Here is a 14,939-nt window from a genome sequence, read left to right as displayed (position 1 = left end):
AACAATCCAAGAATGCACATAGATTTCACATTTTTAAAACTTACATTTAAATTTAAACATGGTGCATATCATATTTTAGAATATTTAGATTCTATAAACTATTTTGAAAAATATTAACATACTATGTTTCGTGTATCTATGTGATATTTAAATGTAAAATACAAGTACTGCACAATTACATAAAAAAATGCATACAACAGTGCCACCTCCTGGCTAGTTAATACAACTACACTACTAAATCAGTGAACTATGTGCAAAAAAGTGGGTGTTGCTCTGCTTAAAATAACAGGAATAGAAGTGACAAAAACACTGCACAATTTTGGTTTCCAACTATTTACAAATATATGTACACAACCAATGAATCGGAGTATATTTGCCCATTGCCCAAACACATTATGATAGCTGTACCATAGGTTTATAAAAACTCAAATTAGACATGGATCTGCCCCACCCCTGCAAACTGAGATTTCATAAAGATTAAATCTCATATTGACCGTGTTGGAATTTCACCGAATTGTCACTATTTTTCCTACGCCTGACACTTCTTAACATTTGGCTACCACAGTCCAGAGGTGTCAATACCTGGTCACCAGTGAAGTGCCTCTGTCTAGGGAGCATTATTATTTATATAGTGCCAGCTGTACAATGGGATTCCACAGAGTCCTCCATAAACCTTAATGCTCTTGTGCACGACCAGCAAGAAGATGGCAGCAGCACCCGTGAGGTACAGGTTTAGTACTCAAGTTGTACTCAATTTTCCCCCACCCCGATGTGGCAATGTCACCATCAGAGGTTTCTGCAAATTCTGCAGTCCACACACAGTGACAGTCCTGCTTTAAGGAATAATGTATATTTCTAGTGAGCTCCACGTGATCAACATGAGAAATGTTGTGTATTAAGAGAAAAAGGAAGGAAAATAGCAGATAACATAAAAAGACTTTATTCCAAAATTTGTGGACCATAACTATAACAACTTTTTTTCCTTTTATTTACTCCAAGCGTTTAAGCTGCAATAGAACATTTATGCCCCAAAATTTAAAATTCCTTTAAGAAAAATACACAACCCAACAAACGCTGAGAAGAACAGAACATGTCCATTATAATTTTCTTCCCATCTTCAGAAACAAACCATATGTCCAAAGCAAACTAAAGGCCGATAGAACTAACGTTGTCCTCTGTCTGGGCTCCGGCATATTCTGCGTCCACTTCTGAAAACACAAAATTTATAAAACCATATGCCCAAAACAAACTAAAGGCAGATAGGACTAACGTCGCCTTCTGTCTGGGCTCCGGCTCCTTCTGCGTCCACTTCTGAAAACACAAAATTAATTTTAAGAACACGTTTGGCTGATGTCATCACATGCATGCACACACCTGCCCCCAAAAACAAAACATTTCTTCCTACATTGCTTAAAGATGCAGACTATTCCCATCATCTCCATGGGAAATAAAACATCATGGAGGATGTAACGCTGGAACATCTGGACAGCAAAACATTGCCAATCCCTGGTCTATAGTACATGTCATATTCATACTGGAGCCTCTATCTAAAAAATTAAACACTATCCTCCTCAATCTATCATAGGTAGAATATATTGTGAAGGCTTGCTTTCCATTATTTTATTGATGTCTTGTACCTATCCTGAGTGGCTAAATTGCCAATCAAGTAAACCACTGCCCTTCTGCAATCACTGGCTGGACATTAATGCAGATCTGTTGAAAAACACTGGACACTTACCGCCTCTTGCCTTTAGGAGGTCCTCTAACAAAGCCCCAATCCACACTGACGGGTTGCCCCATGAGATCCTGCCCATTTAAACCTTCCATGGCAGCCAGGGCCTCTTTATAGGTTTCATATTCTACCAGTGCGTATCCCTGTAGGAAAAGACATTTGTTAATTTCAAAGATATGCTCAAGTGCATAGGATGGTTGGTATGGGTTAGTCTTGGTTATCTTGAATCTCACCTTAAGGTAGCCAGTCCTTCGGTCCAGATTCAGATGCACATTCTTGATCTCTCCAAACTCTCCAAATTTATCATGAATGTCTTCCTCTGTGGCTTCTTCGTGGACACCAGTCACAAACAGGATCCAGCCTTCTACAGCTGAGGAAATGCAGAGTACAATTCATAAGTTACACTGACCAAGACAAAGTGACACCAAGCTTAACAAAAACCATAGAAAACAGATTATACAATAAAATATGAGCACAGGTCTACATTTTCAGAAAAGATGAACAAAATAATTAAATGGCACTCGCCCTCCTGTCTAAAATGAGGGAATCTTTATAAAAATATTCACATTGATTGTTGAGATTTCATTGAAATAAGGGGCAAAGCTACCTTTTGTCAAGCCCCCAGTTGTCATTAGGCTCTATGGATGATCCTGCAAGATCACCTTAGACCTTAGTGTTGTACTATCGTACATACAAGAGGCAATGTTTACATTGCTGCCTAGTAACACCTCTAGTGGCGGTCACTAAGACGGCCACTAGAGTTTATTTCTGTGTCAGTGCTGCACTGGAGTTAGCAAGGTGCTGAACATTCCCCATAAAGATGCATTGATTCAATACTGTGTGCTGTGAGATGACGATCGGCGCAGTGCAGTGTTTTGCTGTGGATGCGCAATAGCCTCCCATTGCTTTCCTATGGGAAAGCTTTGGATTGGCTAGGATCATCAAGTTTGATGATCTCAGCCAAGGAGGCAGAGCCTGCCGGAGGAGACCAGCACGGTGCTGGGGGGAAAAAACTGAGTAAAAACAGCTTTTCAAAGCGATGCAGAGGGGTTCGAAGACCGAAATAGTGGGTTTAACATTACAGTGTCAGGAATACAGGTTTCTGTCCTGACACTATAGTGTTCCTTAAAAGAAAAAGAAAATATAGGCATGATTTGCAGAGCAAGAACTTGAAGAAGTGATGAGAGCACAAACTTACATCTTTGTGGGCCAGGTTCATCTCCATCCTGTTCAACACTGTCATAGTCCTCTCTGATTCTGGCCCTTGAACCTTCCTCTGCCAGAAAAAAAAGGTAAGTCGTGAGAACAAACACTTTTCTACTATTGCAAAGTCACACAGACAAAAAAAAAAGACACCAAAAAAACAAAACAAAAAAAAACCCAACACTGACAGCATAATAAAGTGTTGACTTACCAGCACCAAATCCTCTCCCTTTTCTTTTCTTGGCTTTCTCCTTTAATTTGTGAATACTCTCTGTGGAAATTGTAAGGAGATATGTATGTTAAACACATCTACCAAAATAACTTAAAATATTAAACCTAAGGACACAGAACATTTTCTGAAAGGGTTTTCAGATTTCCAGTTAAATATACGGAATTTTCTCAACCAAGAACAATTTATCTCAGAGAAATGTCACTTAAAGAGATAATGTCACATTGCTGGAAATTACCCCACTGAAAAAAAAAAAACATTCAAAACCACCAATAACTTTTTTACATGAGATGTTCCATTTTATATGCTTATCAAATATTGTGCAAATGTATTTATTTATAAAATATTTTTACCAGGAAGGATACATTGAGATTTCTCTCGTTTTCAAGTATGTCCCCTGGGTCCACAAAACATTGCATTGATACAACAGGGTACAATAAAATACAAAAACAAAAAATAATATATGTCACAATTCAACGCAGTTTAGTCATATCCCAGGACAATGCAAACGAGTAGAACAGGAACATTGATTTGGTTTGTCTTCTTACATTAACAATGGTGAATGGAAGAGACAGGGAGCCACGATGGAGGCATCCAGTTCTAGGAATAAGGTAAATACAGCAGTGTTCACTTCTACATTAAAATGAATACTATAGTGTCAGGAATACAAACATGTATTTCTGACACAACAGTATACAACTAGCTATTTAGGTCCCTGGTCCCCCTTCCATTATACGGGAAATCACAGAATTATCTGTCTATATAACACCAATACACTATTTGGATAAAGGGACTCTCCAGTGCCAGGAAAACATTCGTTTTCCGGGCACTGCAAAATCCTGCAGCGTCTCCCTCCCCCCCATCCCATGTTGCTGAAGGGGCTAAAACCCCTTCAGTGACTTACCTGAATCCAGCGCCGATGACCCTCGGCGCTGGGTCAGGCTCCTCCCCTGAAGGGTATTAGACCTCCTCATAGGAAAGCATTATTCAATGCTTTCCTATTGGGATTCCAGCGACACTTGACGTCCTCATGCATGAAGACGTCCAGCATCGCTTAAAATGCTTTTCGTGTTTTAAGAAGCCGGAAGTCCCTCTAGTGGCTGTCTAATAGACAGCCACTAGAGGAGGACTAAACCCTGCAAGGTAATTATTGCAGTTTATAAAAACTGCAATAATTACACTTGCAGGGTTAAGGGTGATGGGAGTTGGCACCCAAACCACTCCAATGGGCAGAAGTGGTCTGGGTGCCCGGAGTGTCCTTTTAAGTGAATTTGCACACAATCTGATCACAGTGATTACTTGATGGCCATTCCAAAAACTCTGTTAAAAAAGCTGGCGAAGCAGTGCAAGATTGTATCTCTGAATGTCAAAGGCCTCAACTCCCCTAAGAAAAGGCACTTGTTATATAAGGAATTAAACCGTCTAAAGGCAGATATCGCCTTTCTCCAGGAGTCCCATCTGCCAAGGCGCTCCCATATTGTGTTGAGGGTTAAGAATTTTGATAGATCGTACGCTTCCAAGTCATCTCTTCCCCCCCCCAGTGATGGGTAATATCTCCCCCCCAGTGATGGGTAATATCTCCCCCCTCCCCCCCCCAGTGATGGGTAATATCTCCCCCCTCCCCCCCCAGTGATGGGTAATATCTCCCCCCCCCCCCCAGTGATGGGTAATATCTCCCCCCCCCCCCAGTGATGGGTAATATCTCCCCCCCCCCAGTGATGGGTAATATCTCCCCCCCCCCCCAGTGATGGGTAATATCTCCCCCCCCCCCCCAGTGATGGGTAATATCTCCCCCCCCCCCCAGTGATGGGTAATATCTCCCCCCCCCCCCAGTGATGGGTAATATCTCCCCCCCCCCAGTGATGGGTAATATCTCCCCCCCCCCAGTGATGGGTAATATCTCCCCCCCCCCAGTGATGGGTAATATCTCTCCCCCCCCCCAGTGATGGGTAATATCTCTCCCCCCCCCCCAGTGATGGGTAATATCTCTCCCCCCCCCAGTGATGGGTAATATCTCTCCCCCCCCAGTGATGGGTAATATCTCCCCCCCAGTGATGGGTAATATCTCCCCCCTTCCCCCCCCCCCAGTGATGGGTAATATCTCTCCCCCCCCCCCCAGTGATGGGTAATATCTCTCCCCCCCCCCCAGTGATGGGTAATATCTCTCCCCCCCCCCCAGTGATGGGTAATATCTCTCCCCCCCCCCCAGTGATGGGTAATATCTCTCCCCCCCCAGTGATGGGTAATATCTCTCCCCCCCCAGTGATGGGTAATATCTCTCCCCCCCCAGTGATGGGTAATATCTCTCCCCCCCCAGTGATGGGTAATATCTCTCCCCCCCCAGTGATGGGTAATATCTCTCCCCCCCCAGTGATGGGTAATATCTCTCCCCCCCCAGTGATGGGTAATATCTCTCCCCCCCCAGTGATGGGTAATATCTCTCCCCCCCCAGTGATGGGTAATATCTCTCCCCCCCCAGTGATGGGTAATATCTCTCCCCCCCCAGTGATGGGTAATATCTCTCCCCCCCCAGTGATGGGTAATATCTCTCCCCCCCCAGTGATGGGTAATATCTCTCCCCCCCCAGTGATGGGTAATATCTCTCCCCCCCCAGTGATGGGTAATATCTCTCCCCCCCCAGTGATGGGTAATATCTCTCCCCCCCCAGTGATGGGTAATATCTCTCCCCCCCCAGTGATGGGTAATATCTCTCCCCCCCCAGTGATGGGTAATATCTCTCCCCCCCCAGTGATGGGTAATATCTCTCCCCCCCCCAGTGATGGGTAATATCTCTCTCCCCCCAGTGATGGGTAATATCTCTCCCCCCCCAGTGATGGGTAATATCTCTCCCCCCCCAGTGATGGGTAATATCTCTCCCCCCCCCCAGTGATGGGTAATATCTCTCCCCCCCCAGTGATGGGTAATATCTCTCCCCCCCCAGTGATGGGTAATATCTCTCCCCCCCCAGTGATGGGTAATATCTCTCTCCCCCCAGTGATGGATAATATCTCTCCCCCCCCAGTGATGGGTAATATCTCTCCCCCCCCAGTGATGGGTAATATCTCTCCCCCCCCCCAGTGATGGGTAATATCTCTCCCCCCCCAGTGATGGGTAATATCTCTCTCCCCCCAGTGATGGGTAATATCTCTCCCCCCCCAGTGATGGGTAATATCTCTCCCCCCCCAGTGATGGGTAATATCTCTCCCCCCCCCCAGTGATGGGTAATATCTCTCCCCCCCCAGTGATGGGTAATATCTCTCCCCCCCCAGTGATGGGTAATATCTCCCCGATGGTCTATGGCAGACGAGCCGTTCTAGGCCGCGAGCTAACCCCGCATTACCCCATCCTATCCCCAGTCTTACCATCGCCATCCTCGTCCATGGCGAAGTCCTCCCCGCCGGCAACGTGAACATCCAGTACGTCCGCCATGGTCTCTGAGCCCCCGCGTTACTAACACACTGCGACAAGCGAGACCAGACTAAAACGGCAAAAGGCAACTTCCGGCGCTGCGGTGACGTTTGGCGTAAAATCGCGGCGACCGGAAATGACGTGGGGCTAGAACATAGCGGCCATGTTGTGAAGGTCAATTATCCCAACATTCATAAGGTAGTTAGTAAAATCCCAGAGGGGTCATGGTTCCCCCCAGCATTGCTTGGCTGTGAGTTATCTCGTGTCTGTTTCTTAAAAGGTTTAGTTTCAGATATTTTGGGATGGTGCTTTAAGTGAATTCCACATTTTAGGTCAGACTTGTATGTTTTGACAACTTCTACAGCTATACAATCCAGTAAATTCTGCCTACATTTTAAAATCAAAGTGAATTTGTAACAATTTTCATTTTTTTTGTCATTTCACTGTTTTTCACTAAAATTTGAAATAGTCATTCAATTCATGACAATTCGCACTTTAGTGAATAACTTTGAAATAGTTTTCTCCCCCAACATTCATGGATGTGGAAATTAAAAAAAATATATATATACTTTTTCAAGGGGCTAAAGCGGAAATTAAATCTACGTGTCCACCAGAACAATCTATTTGTCCTGACCCAAAATTGTAAGGAGCTCCATATTGTTGGTGTGTCTGAGCTCAGCAGCAATAATACTATCAGTAATGTGTCTTTATACTACAATAAATGTGTTTAGAAATCAATCGGTGTAAATAAGATACATTGTTCTTGTTCTACATTTTAGTTGCATAAATTGTTATTAGTAAGCCTAACCTTTCTCAGAACAGCCCTGGCTCACACCCGTAATATTAAAGTGTCCATTTGAAATAGGGTTCCTCAGATATCTCCTAGTATGATGCCTGCATATGCTGATATGTCAGCACCTCTTTGGATATGTCTTGTATAATGTTTGGGGTTGCTGAACATGTTGATATGTCTCAATGCTTGCCCAATGCCAGTCCCACACTCTCCAACCAGAGGCCAGCAGAACCATTCTGCCCATCTAGTCTGCCCAATTTTCTAAATACTTTTATTAGTCCCTGACCTTATCTTATAGTTAGGATAGCCTTATGCCTATCCCACGCATGCTTAAACTCACTGTGTTAACCTCTACCACTTCAGCTGCAATCTATAATGAATGCTGCGGCGGGGCTTATTTTCCTGTCCACCCGCACCTCCCACGTCCCCCAGCTCTGTCAGTCCCTGCAATTCTCTTCCAGTTAGATATAGGGCTCAATTTAAAATTCTGGTGCTTGCTTACAAGTCCCTACATAATGCCGCTCCAACCTGCCTATCCTCCCTAATACACAAGTATGTCCCGTCGAGGCCCCTACGCTCTACCAAAGACCTACGTATATCCTCTGTCCTTACTCCCACCTCTAATGCTCGCCTCCAAGATTTCTCCAGGGCTGCACCTCTTCTGTGGAACTCACTTCCTTTCTCCGTAAGACTTTCACCCAGTCTCCACTCATTCAAAAAAATAATTGAAAATTTACTTCTTCAAGATGCATATCAATGAATCTGTTAGCAGGTTTTTATCCCCCACCCCCATGACTCCTCTCCTGCAACTGTCAAAAATTACCTACTAAGCCCTCAGTGAATACTTTTCTAATAAGCTATTACGTACTCCTACTTTTACCCTTTGTGTCACTATACCCCACTCCCTCTAGAATGTAAGCTCATTGAGCAGGGCCCTCCACCTCTCTGTTCCCAATTGTCTGGTTATAATTACATGTCTGTTAGTCCACCCATTGTACAGCTCTACGGAATCTGATGGCGCTATATAAATAATATTAAAGGCTATTCCATGCATCCACTACCCTCTCAGTAAAGTAATACTTCCTGATATTATTTTTAAACCTTTGCCCATCTAATTTAAGACTACATCCTCTTGTTGTGGTAGTTTTTCTTCTTTTAAATATAGTCTCCTCCTTTACTGTAGTATGGCCGAGCGCGCCACAGTATTCAGTCTGACAGGAAGTGGTTATTGCTCTCAGTGAGCACTCTCTGTCAGACCGTGGTCCGCTCGGCCACGCTACATTCAGTGACTGGCAGGAGGGGGAGCACTGTGCACCAGCCCTGGAGTTATGCAGACACACCAGTAAATTTCATGGCAACCCCTGCGACCATGGTAGTTTTGCTACTGCCCTGAACCCCCGGGCCCACTGCATTCACCGCTTCCATGAAGTTATGTGTAACATGTGAGGGGCTCCCCAGTCCCCTCTTCTACTCAAAACACATACTCTTTCACCCACCAATGCAGAGCAGTGCCACTGGCCTGTTCATCAATAAGATTCATGTGGGATGTCAATCACTACTGCCTTCTTTCCCCCTACTGCTCTGTCCTTTGGACCGGCGGGGGTCATCCCGATGCCCACTGGAGTACTGACCTGACGAGGTGGCAGAAAACAGGGATAGGCTCTACAACCTGCACAGCCTTTCACCAATAGCGAGCATTCAAACATGGCTACCGGCACGACCCATGCCCTACTCGAGGAGCACATACAGCAGGCCTTTGAGCAATTTTGGTTGCAATTGTGGACTAGAATCAGCAGGAGATTGGAGAAATGTGCAGTGGAGGAAAGCACCCCACCGACAGTGAATGGAGGAACCCTCAGATCAGATCCTGCATATCCTGGCCTTACTTGGGCGCCAACAACAGGGAAACTGAGAAAAAAGAAGGAAAGAGTACCTCAATCCTGGAAGCTCACATCTGTGGGCAGTTGTTACTTACCTAGGCCTTAGTCCAACCACGGTCAAATCCCAAGGCACACCTCACATTCTCAGGAGGCAAATACACAGCATGGATGGAAGCAATCTGGTGGCAGATCCCGAGACCACGTTTGGGTAGCAAGACGCGATCGAACCGGTGGGCAAAGTGCAGTGGACTGTGCTAGAGCCTGGGGCTGGAAATGTGACACTCTACCAGGCGTATTGCACTATTTGATGGGCATAGGATATAATGTGCACCTTCTCTATAGGACCCAGAGTCCATCATCTCTTCCCTGGTCCTTTGGCACATACAGGGCAGATGATTGTTGGTTCGGTCTTTTATATGCTCTCTGCCCACTTTACATTTCAGCTGGCACCAGTGGAATTACCTCTCTTGTTTAACCGTAATATGTGTTCAACATAAGCAGTACACCTCTCTTCTGTTTGGATAGCAATTCAATTTGGATAGCACAGGGGGCATGTTTATAGTAGGTGCTCTTCTCCATGAATGCTGCATGATTCAGTTAATTAAGGCCAGGTTACCATTTGTACTGCTGTCTGTTTTTCTTAGTTATTCGGGGGAAAAGAAGATGTCATCCACGCTCAGAATATTATGTGACACACTGTGTATTAACCTTGTTTGTGATGCAGATATATTCTGAATCACTGTTACTTATTTTGAGTTTATTGCTAATATCTCAATAAAAAGAAAGATTGACAAAAAAAAAAAGGGATTAAAAAGGTAAAGTGGGGAATTTTAAACATCAATATTAAAACATATTGTAATAATTATAGACAAAGATTAGAATAAAATAAAAACTCACCCAAAAAGTTTTGAGAATACTAAAGGACACAAGGGGCATAAAGTTAACACCAATACAGAATAAAAGGACTGGGTGTAAGTGGGGGGGAAAAAAATCTAATTTATTTAATACTGAGCCTAATGGATTTAGTTCTCAGATGTATAGGGAGAGAAATTTAAATCCCTCCAGCATACACAAAATAAATTTAAGATTTTGGGAGAGAGGAATATATAGCGGGACTTTTTTTAGACAGAAGACTTGGGAAAAGTACGGTAGATTTTCAATTAACAAGAACGAGGAATTTACGTTTGTGGATGCAGAGTAGGGAAACAGAATATCGTCTTATGTCTTGAAGACAATTAAATTAAAGTATTAAATAGGGGCCTAACGTTTGCACCATCTTAAAGTTTTAATCAGTTTTCAGTTTATATAAATATATTAGATTATTGCAAAAAAATTTGTCTTTAAAAAAATTATTTTTGAATTACCCAGCAAAGCCACCTGAGATAGGGACTGAAGTTTTTAAACACAAAGCGTTACAAAATAAGTCACGTTTTTTTTATCCTAGACATCTTAAACAGAGAAGTATAGATATTTTTGAAAAAGCTATTTTAAATGGTTTTTAATTAATTAAAAATATATATATTTATGCAGCTGACCAGCTGAGTACTCTACCGCATATTGTGAAATCTTTTGGAGATCGTGCCTCATCGGACGGCTAGTACTAATTGTGCTATGTGTTCTGTCTCATTGCTCCCTTTATGTATGACTTGTATGTCTAGCTTTTATGGTTTCATGTGTGATTTGCCTACCCATCTGATGCTGTCCTTGTCAGTGTTAAAACCGAACTGCTGCTGCCATGTGTATGGTTGATATAGATATATATATTACAGTCTGTAATGATTGCTGCCGCCGGACTGATTTTCCTCTCTAGTCGGTCCTCTCACACCTCACCGCTCTGTCAGTCCTTACATTGACTTCCTGTATCCTATAGGAATCAATTCAAAGTGCTAACCCATACCTATAAAGTATTGAACAATTCTAGCCCCTTTCATATCTCTTCACAGATCCATAGGTATGCCCCTTCTCTGACTCTCCGCTTTGCCCGTGACCTTATCCTGTCCGTTGTCCGCATCCGTACGGCCAACTCACGCTTGCAGGGCTTCTCTCGGGCGGCTCCCTTCCTATGGAATAGCCTGCCTACCCCCATCAGACTCTCCCCTAGTCTTCAATCGTTTAAGAAGTGCCTTAAAATCCATCTCTTTAGGAAAGCTTATGGACTCCCAGAGTAACCTCTACCTCACATACCTGTCTCTTGCTCTCTCCTAAAGGGCAGCACTTTACTCTCTCCTCCAGCTCTGCTTCACTCCCACTTTATTTGATTGCTATCTCCTGTCCTAATGTGTTTTATACCCCACCTCCTATAGACTGTAAGCTCATTTGAGCAGGGTCCTTTTCAACCAATCGTTCCTGTAAGTTTTCTTGTAATTGTCCTATTTATAGTTAAATCTACCTTCTTATAATATTGTAAAGCGCTATGGAATCTGTTGGCGCTATATAAATGACAACAATAATAATAATATATAAATAACATGTTGACCTATCTACCCAAGGTCTTAATGGAATACTGAAAGCACCATAACCACTACCGCCTGCACAGTTTGACAGATTACCTGGGTCCTGCATCGCATCAGCTAAAACCAGCCGTCTCCAGCAGTGTCCTAACTTTGCAAAACCCCCAAGAAAACCACAAAGTAGTAAGTTGAATTTAAAATGTAAATTACATTTTTAATTAAAAGTGAGATTATTATAAACTGAATATGAATGTAATTATTCTTGAGCAGAGGCATACCTAGGGTATTTAACACCCAGGACACATTTGTGCATTGGGAACTCCCAAAGTTCCCCCATCCGCCCCCACACAAAAAAAATTACCCCGAAAACACTGCACCATAGCCAATATGACTTATTGAAGTGGTTATGGTGCAAGGAAGTTAGAGTTCAAAAGCCCACCCACGCTGACTGTCATACTATTATGCTCATTATGTCTGTCCAAACACACACGCTCTGCACACCCCCCTTTTTCTGTTCATTCACCCCATTTTTATTCTGTTCTTCCCACTATTTTTTGTCCGTCCCTCATTGTTTTACTCAACCCCCCCCCCCCATTCTCTCTGTCCTCCTTAAGCCATCTCATTTTGTTTGTCCATGTTCATATTTTCTGTTTTTCCAGGCCCAGCCCTCCCATTATGTCTTTCTGTCAGTCCCAATTCTGTTTCCCTATTTTTCAGTCTGTCAACCACTATTCTCTCTCCTACCTTATTTGTTGTGCTGCTGTGTGCACCTCCTTTCTGTTCTCACCCCCTTAGTACGCCACTGCTCAAAATGATAAATCTGCTTATCTAACGTTACACCATAGTCACAATTAAATGCTTTGTAAGCCACTGCAAACCGTTGGTGTGCCAACATGGTGAATGGGAGTGCTAATGCTAGTCCGGTACCCTCCACCGTCTGATATTGGCGAGGTAGGAACAGAAGAGGAGCCCAAGTTACCTAACAGAAGGGGTGTTTAAGCTCTTCTGCACTACAGAGAGGGGTGGAGGGACCTTGACAGAGGGAGGCACTATAGGGAGCTTGGTTGTCCTTTAATGTAAGGAAGTCTATTTATTACTAGTGCCGCAATATTGCTGGCTAATTTTATCAGGAGCCTTTTTGAGAGTGTTTGCGCTTGAGAGATTGTGGCTTATAGTGTTTAAATGGAAACTAACTTCTATGGAATTTACACCGCTGAATAAAATATTAAAATTTACAGATAACTTGTGTTAACCTTTCGTTAATGAAAAGCTCTCCTCGTTAACATTTAACGTAAAGATTTAGCAAACTACATCACAATCCAGTTCAGACAAGGCAACATTTACAAATGTGGAAGAGACTTAGAAATCGTTTCATTTCTCCTCTTCTCAGTATGCTGTATCTAGCTGCTACAGAGTATAGTCATAATAATGATTGACAGGGAGCTAAACACAAGACACCCAATTGCTGATGTTGGTTTGAGACCAGTTTCCCATTTTTGTCTTCAGTACATCGAAGTAATACGTTCCTTTCTATAACCGAAAATATTAAACTTTTTAGAAGACATAAAATAACCAAAACGAAAGGAGAAGCTAGAAACAGCCAACATCTTTGTGTAAGAGAGAGTAAAATGAAAATAAAAGTAATCTTAATTTAGAGTCAGAAAGGGCTTGAATTTTTACATTTTTTTATTTGCATATACCTCGATACAAATGTAAGTGTGGCGCATTTATATAAAAACACAGGATATCGGTCGCAGTACCAAACATTTAAACCTTGTAGGTAGTACAAATCAGATCTAAAAAAGACATTTTAAAATAAAATAAGGAGTTTGTAATATTGCTTTATCCAAATCAAGCAATCCTGCTGTCATGGACACATATCAGACACACCGTGTGAAAGCAGGTTATGGGGAGCGTTCAAGTGGTATCCCAAAGAAATTCTCATCTCAGCCGCTTTATTATTTACCCCATTGGAAACCCTGGAGTGCTGCCTAGTCCGCAGTCTTAAAGTGAACTTTTTACCAACTCGCAACGTTTCATGAATACAAACTGAATAGAGAACAGTCTTTATGTTAGATTTTCTAAAGCCATTGAAAGCATTAATTACCTAATCTGAATTGTGTGTTTGACCTACGTTACTGGAAACTCCCTGTTGTATGGTGCATAATGCTCTCCCCATCCCCTACAAATTCCCAGCATGCAACGGACTCTTTCTCCCAGAATCTAGCTGCTCTTTGTGCGAGTATAAATCTATTTGGTAACTGGTTAAAGGTTTAGGAGATGGAATGGCTTTTAATTAGCTTTGCGTCATCGAAGTGGCATGTATAAGATAGGATCACTTTAAGCACCAGAACAATTTAGCATTATTGCTAAGGGTATAGTACACGGCTTAAGAATGTCACACTGCTTTAAGGTAACAATTCTATGTTGGATTGGGTGAACTATATGTGCATATTCTATAACTCCTCTGCTGTGTGGTCAATCTTTAAAAGCCACCTTAAAACGTAAAAAAAAATTCAGTTTCTCACCTTGGTTAAGAAAGTGAATAATTGACTGGATCAAAAAAAAATAGGCCAAATTAGGGTTGGATAATTCTTCCACCCTGACTGTTTTGGTCTAAGTTTTGCAATCCAGCTGTCAAGTCATTATTTATTGACTAAAGCCCTGTTTATTTTATGATCTGTGCTATAGAAGGTAAAGGGACACTTGCTGAAGTGCTTTTTGTGTAAAGAGTTTGTCTTCTATTTCACCACCGATTTAAAAAAAAAAAAAAAAAATTCTACTGAAATTTGCACTTTTCAAAATTAATCTTGTTACACCTGCTTGCCGTCAAACAATTGGTCCTGTTACTTCCTGGTTTGTTCAGCTCAGGGGAGCTAAACTTGAGGCAGCAAATGCTCAGTGCACCGGACTTGCAAATAATTCTCATTAATCTGCATTGGGAAGTCTGTGATTGGACAGCAAAATAAAATGTTGGCGAGGCTAGAAGGGGTGGGCTTGCAAAGGATGCAGATAAGACATTTGCAAGCTGTTTTTACATCTACCTCCAATGAAAATATATAATTAGATGCATGCATATATTAATTGAAGGTTAATCTACAAAAAAAGTGGTTTGGGATTTGGGAAATAGATGGTCCCTTTGATATTGATGACAGTTAGTCCGGGATTCCCATAATTCTCTCCTATTTGTCAATTTTCCACCTGCTGTAGTGTGCACAGGCTACTCTTATTTTGTGTGCATAGT

At 42.6% G+C, this 14,939-nt stretch overlaps 1 protein-coding gene across 1 annotated transcript; it reads right to left on the bottom strand.

Moving 5' to 3' along the window:
- Positions 1-917: 917 nt before the first annotated feature.
- Positions 918-6,675, bottom strand: RBM8A (RNA binding motif protein 8A). Its single transcript, XM_063440351.1, has 6 exons — positions 6,527-6,675; positions 3,147-3,206; positions 2,931-3,008; positions 1,966-2,102; positions 1,739-1,875; positions 918-1,311 (listed from the first exon to the last, which is right to left on the bottom strand). The coding sequence occupies exons 1-6, from the start codon at positions 6,591-6,593 to the stop codon at positions 1,266-1,268; spliced, it is 525 nt and encodes a 174-aa protein (XP_063296421.1). The 5' UTR covers positions 6,594-6,675; the 3' UTR covers positions 918-1,265.
- Between the last annotated feature and the right edge of the window lie 8,264 nt (positions 6,676-14,939).

Source organism: Pelobates fuscus, chromosome 13 (assembly GCF_036172605.1).
Source record: "Pelobates fuscus isolate aPelFus1 chromosome 13, aPelFus1.pri, whole genome shotgun sequence".
Taxonomy (NCBI): Eukaryota; Metazoa; Chordata; class Amphibia; order Anura; family Pelobatidae; genus Pelobates; species Pelobates fuscus.
This window is presented reverse-complemented; position numbering and strand designations above follow the sequence as displayed.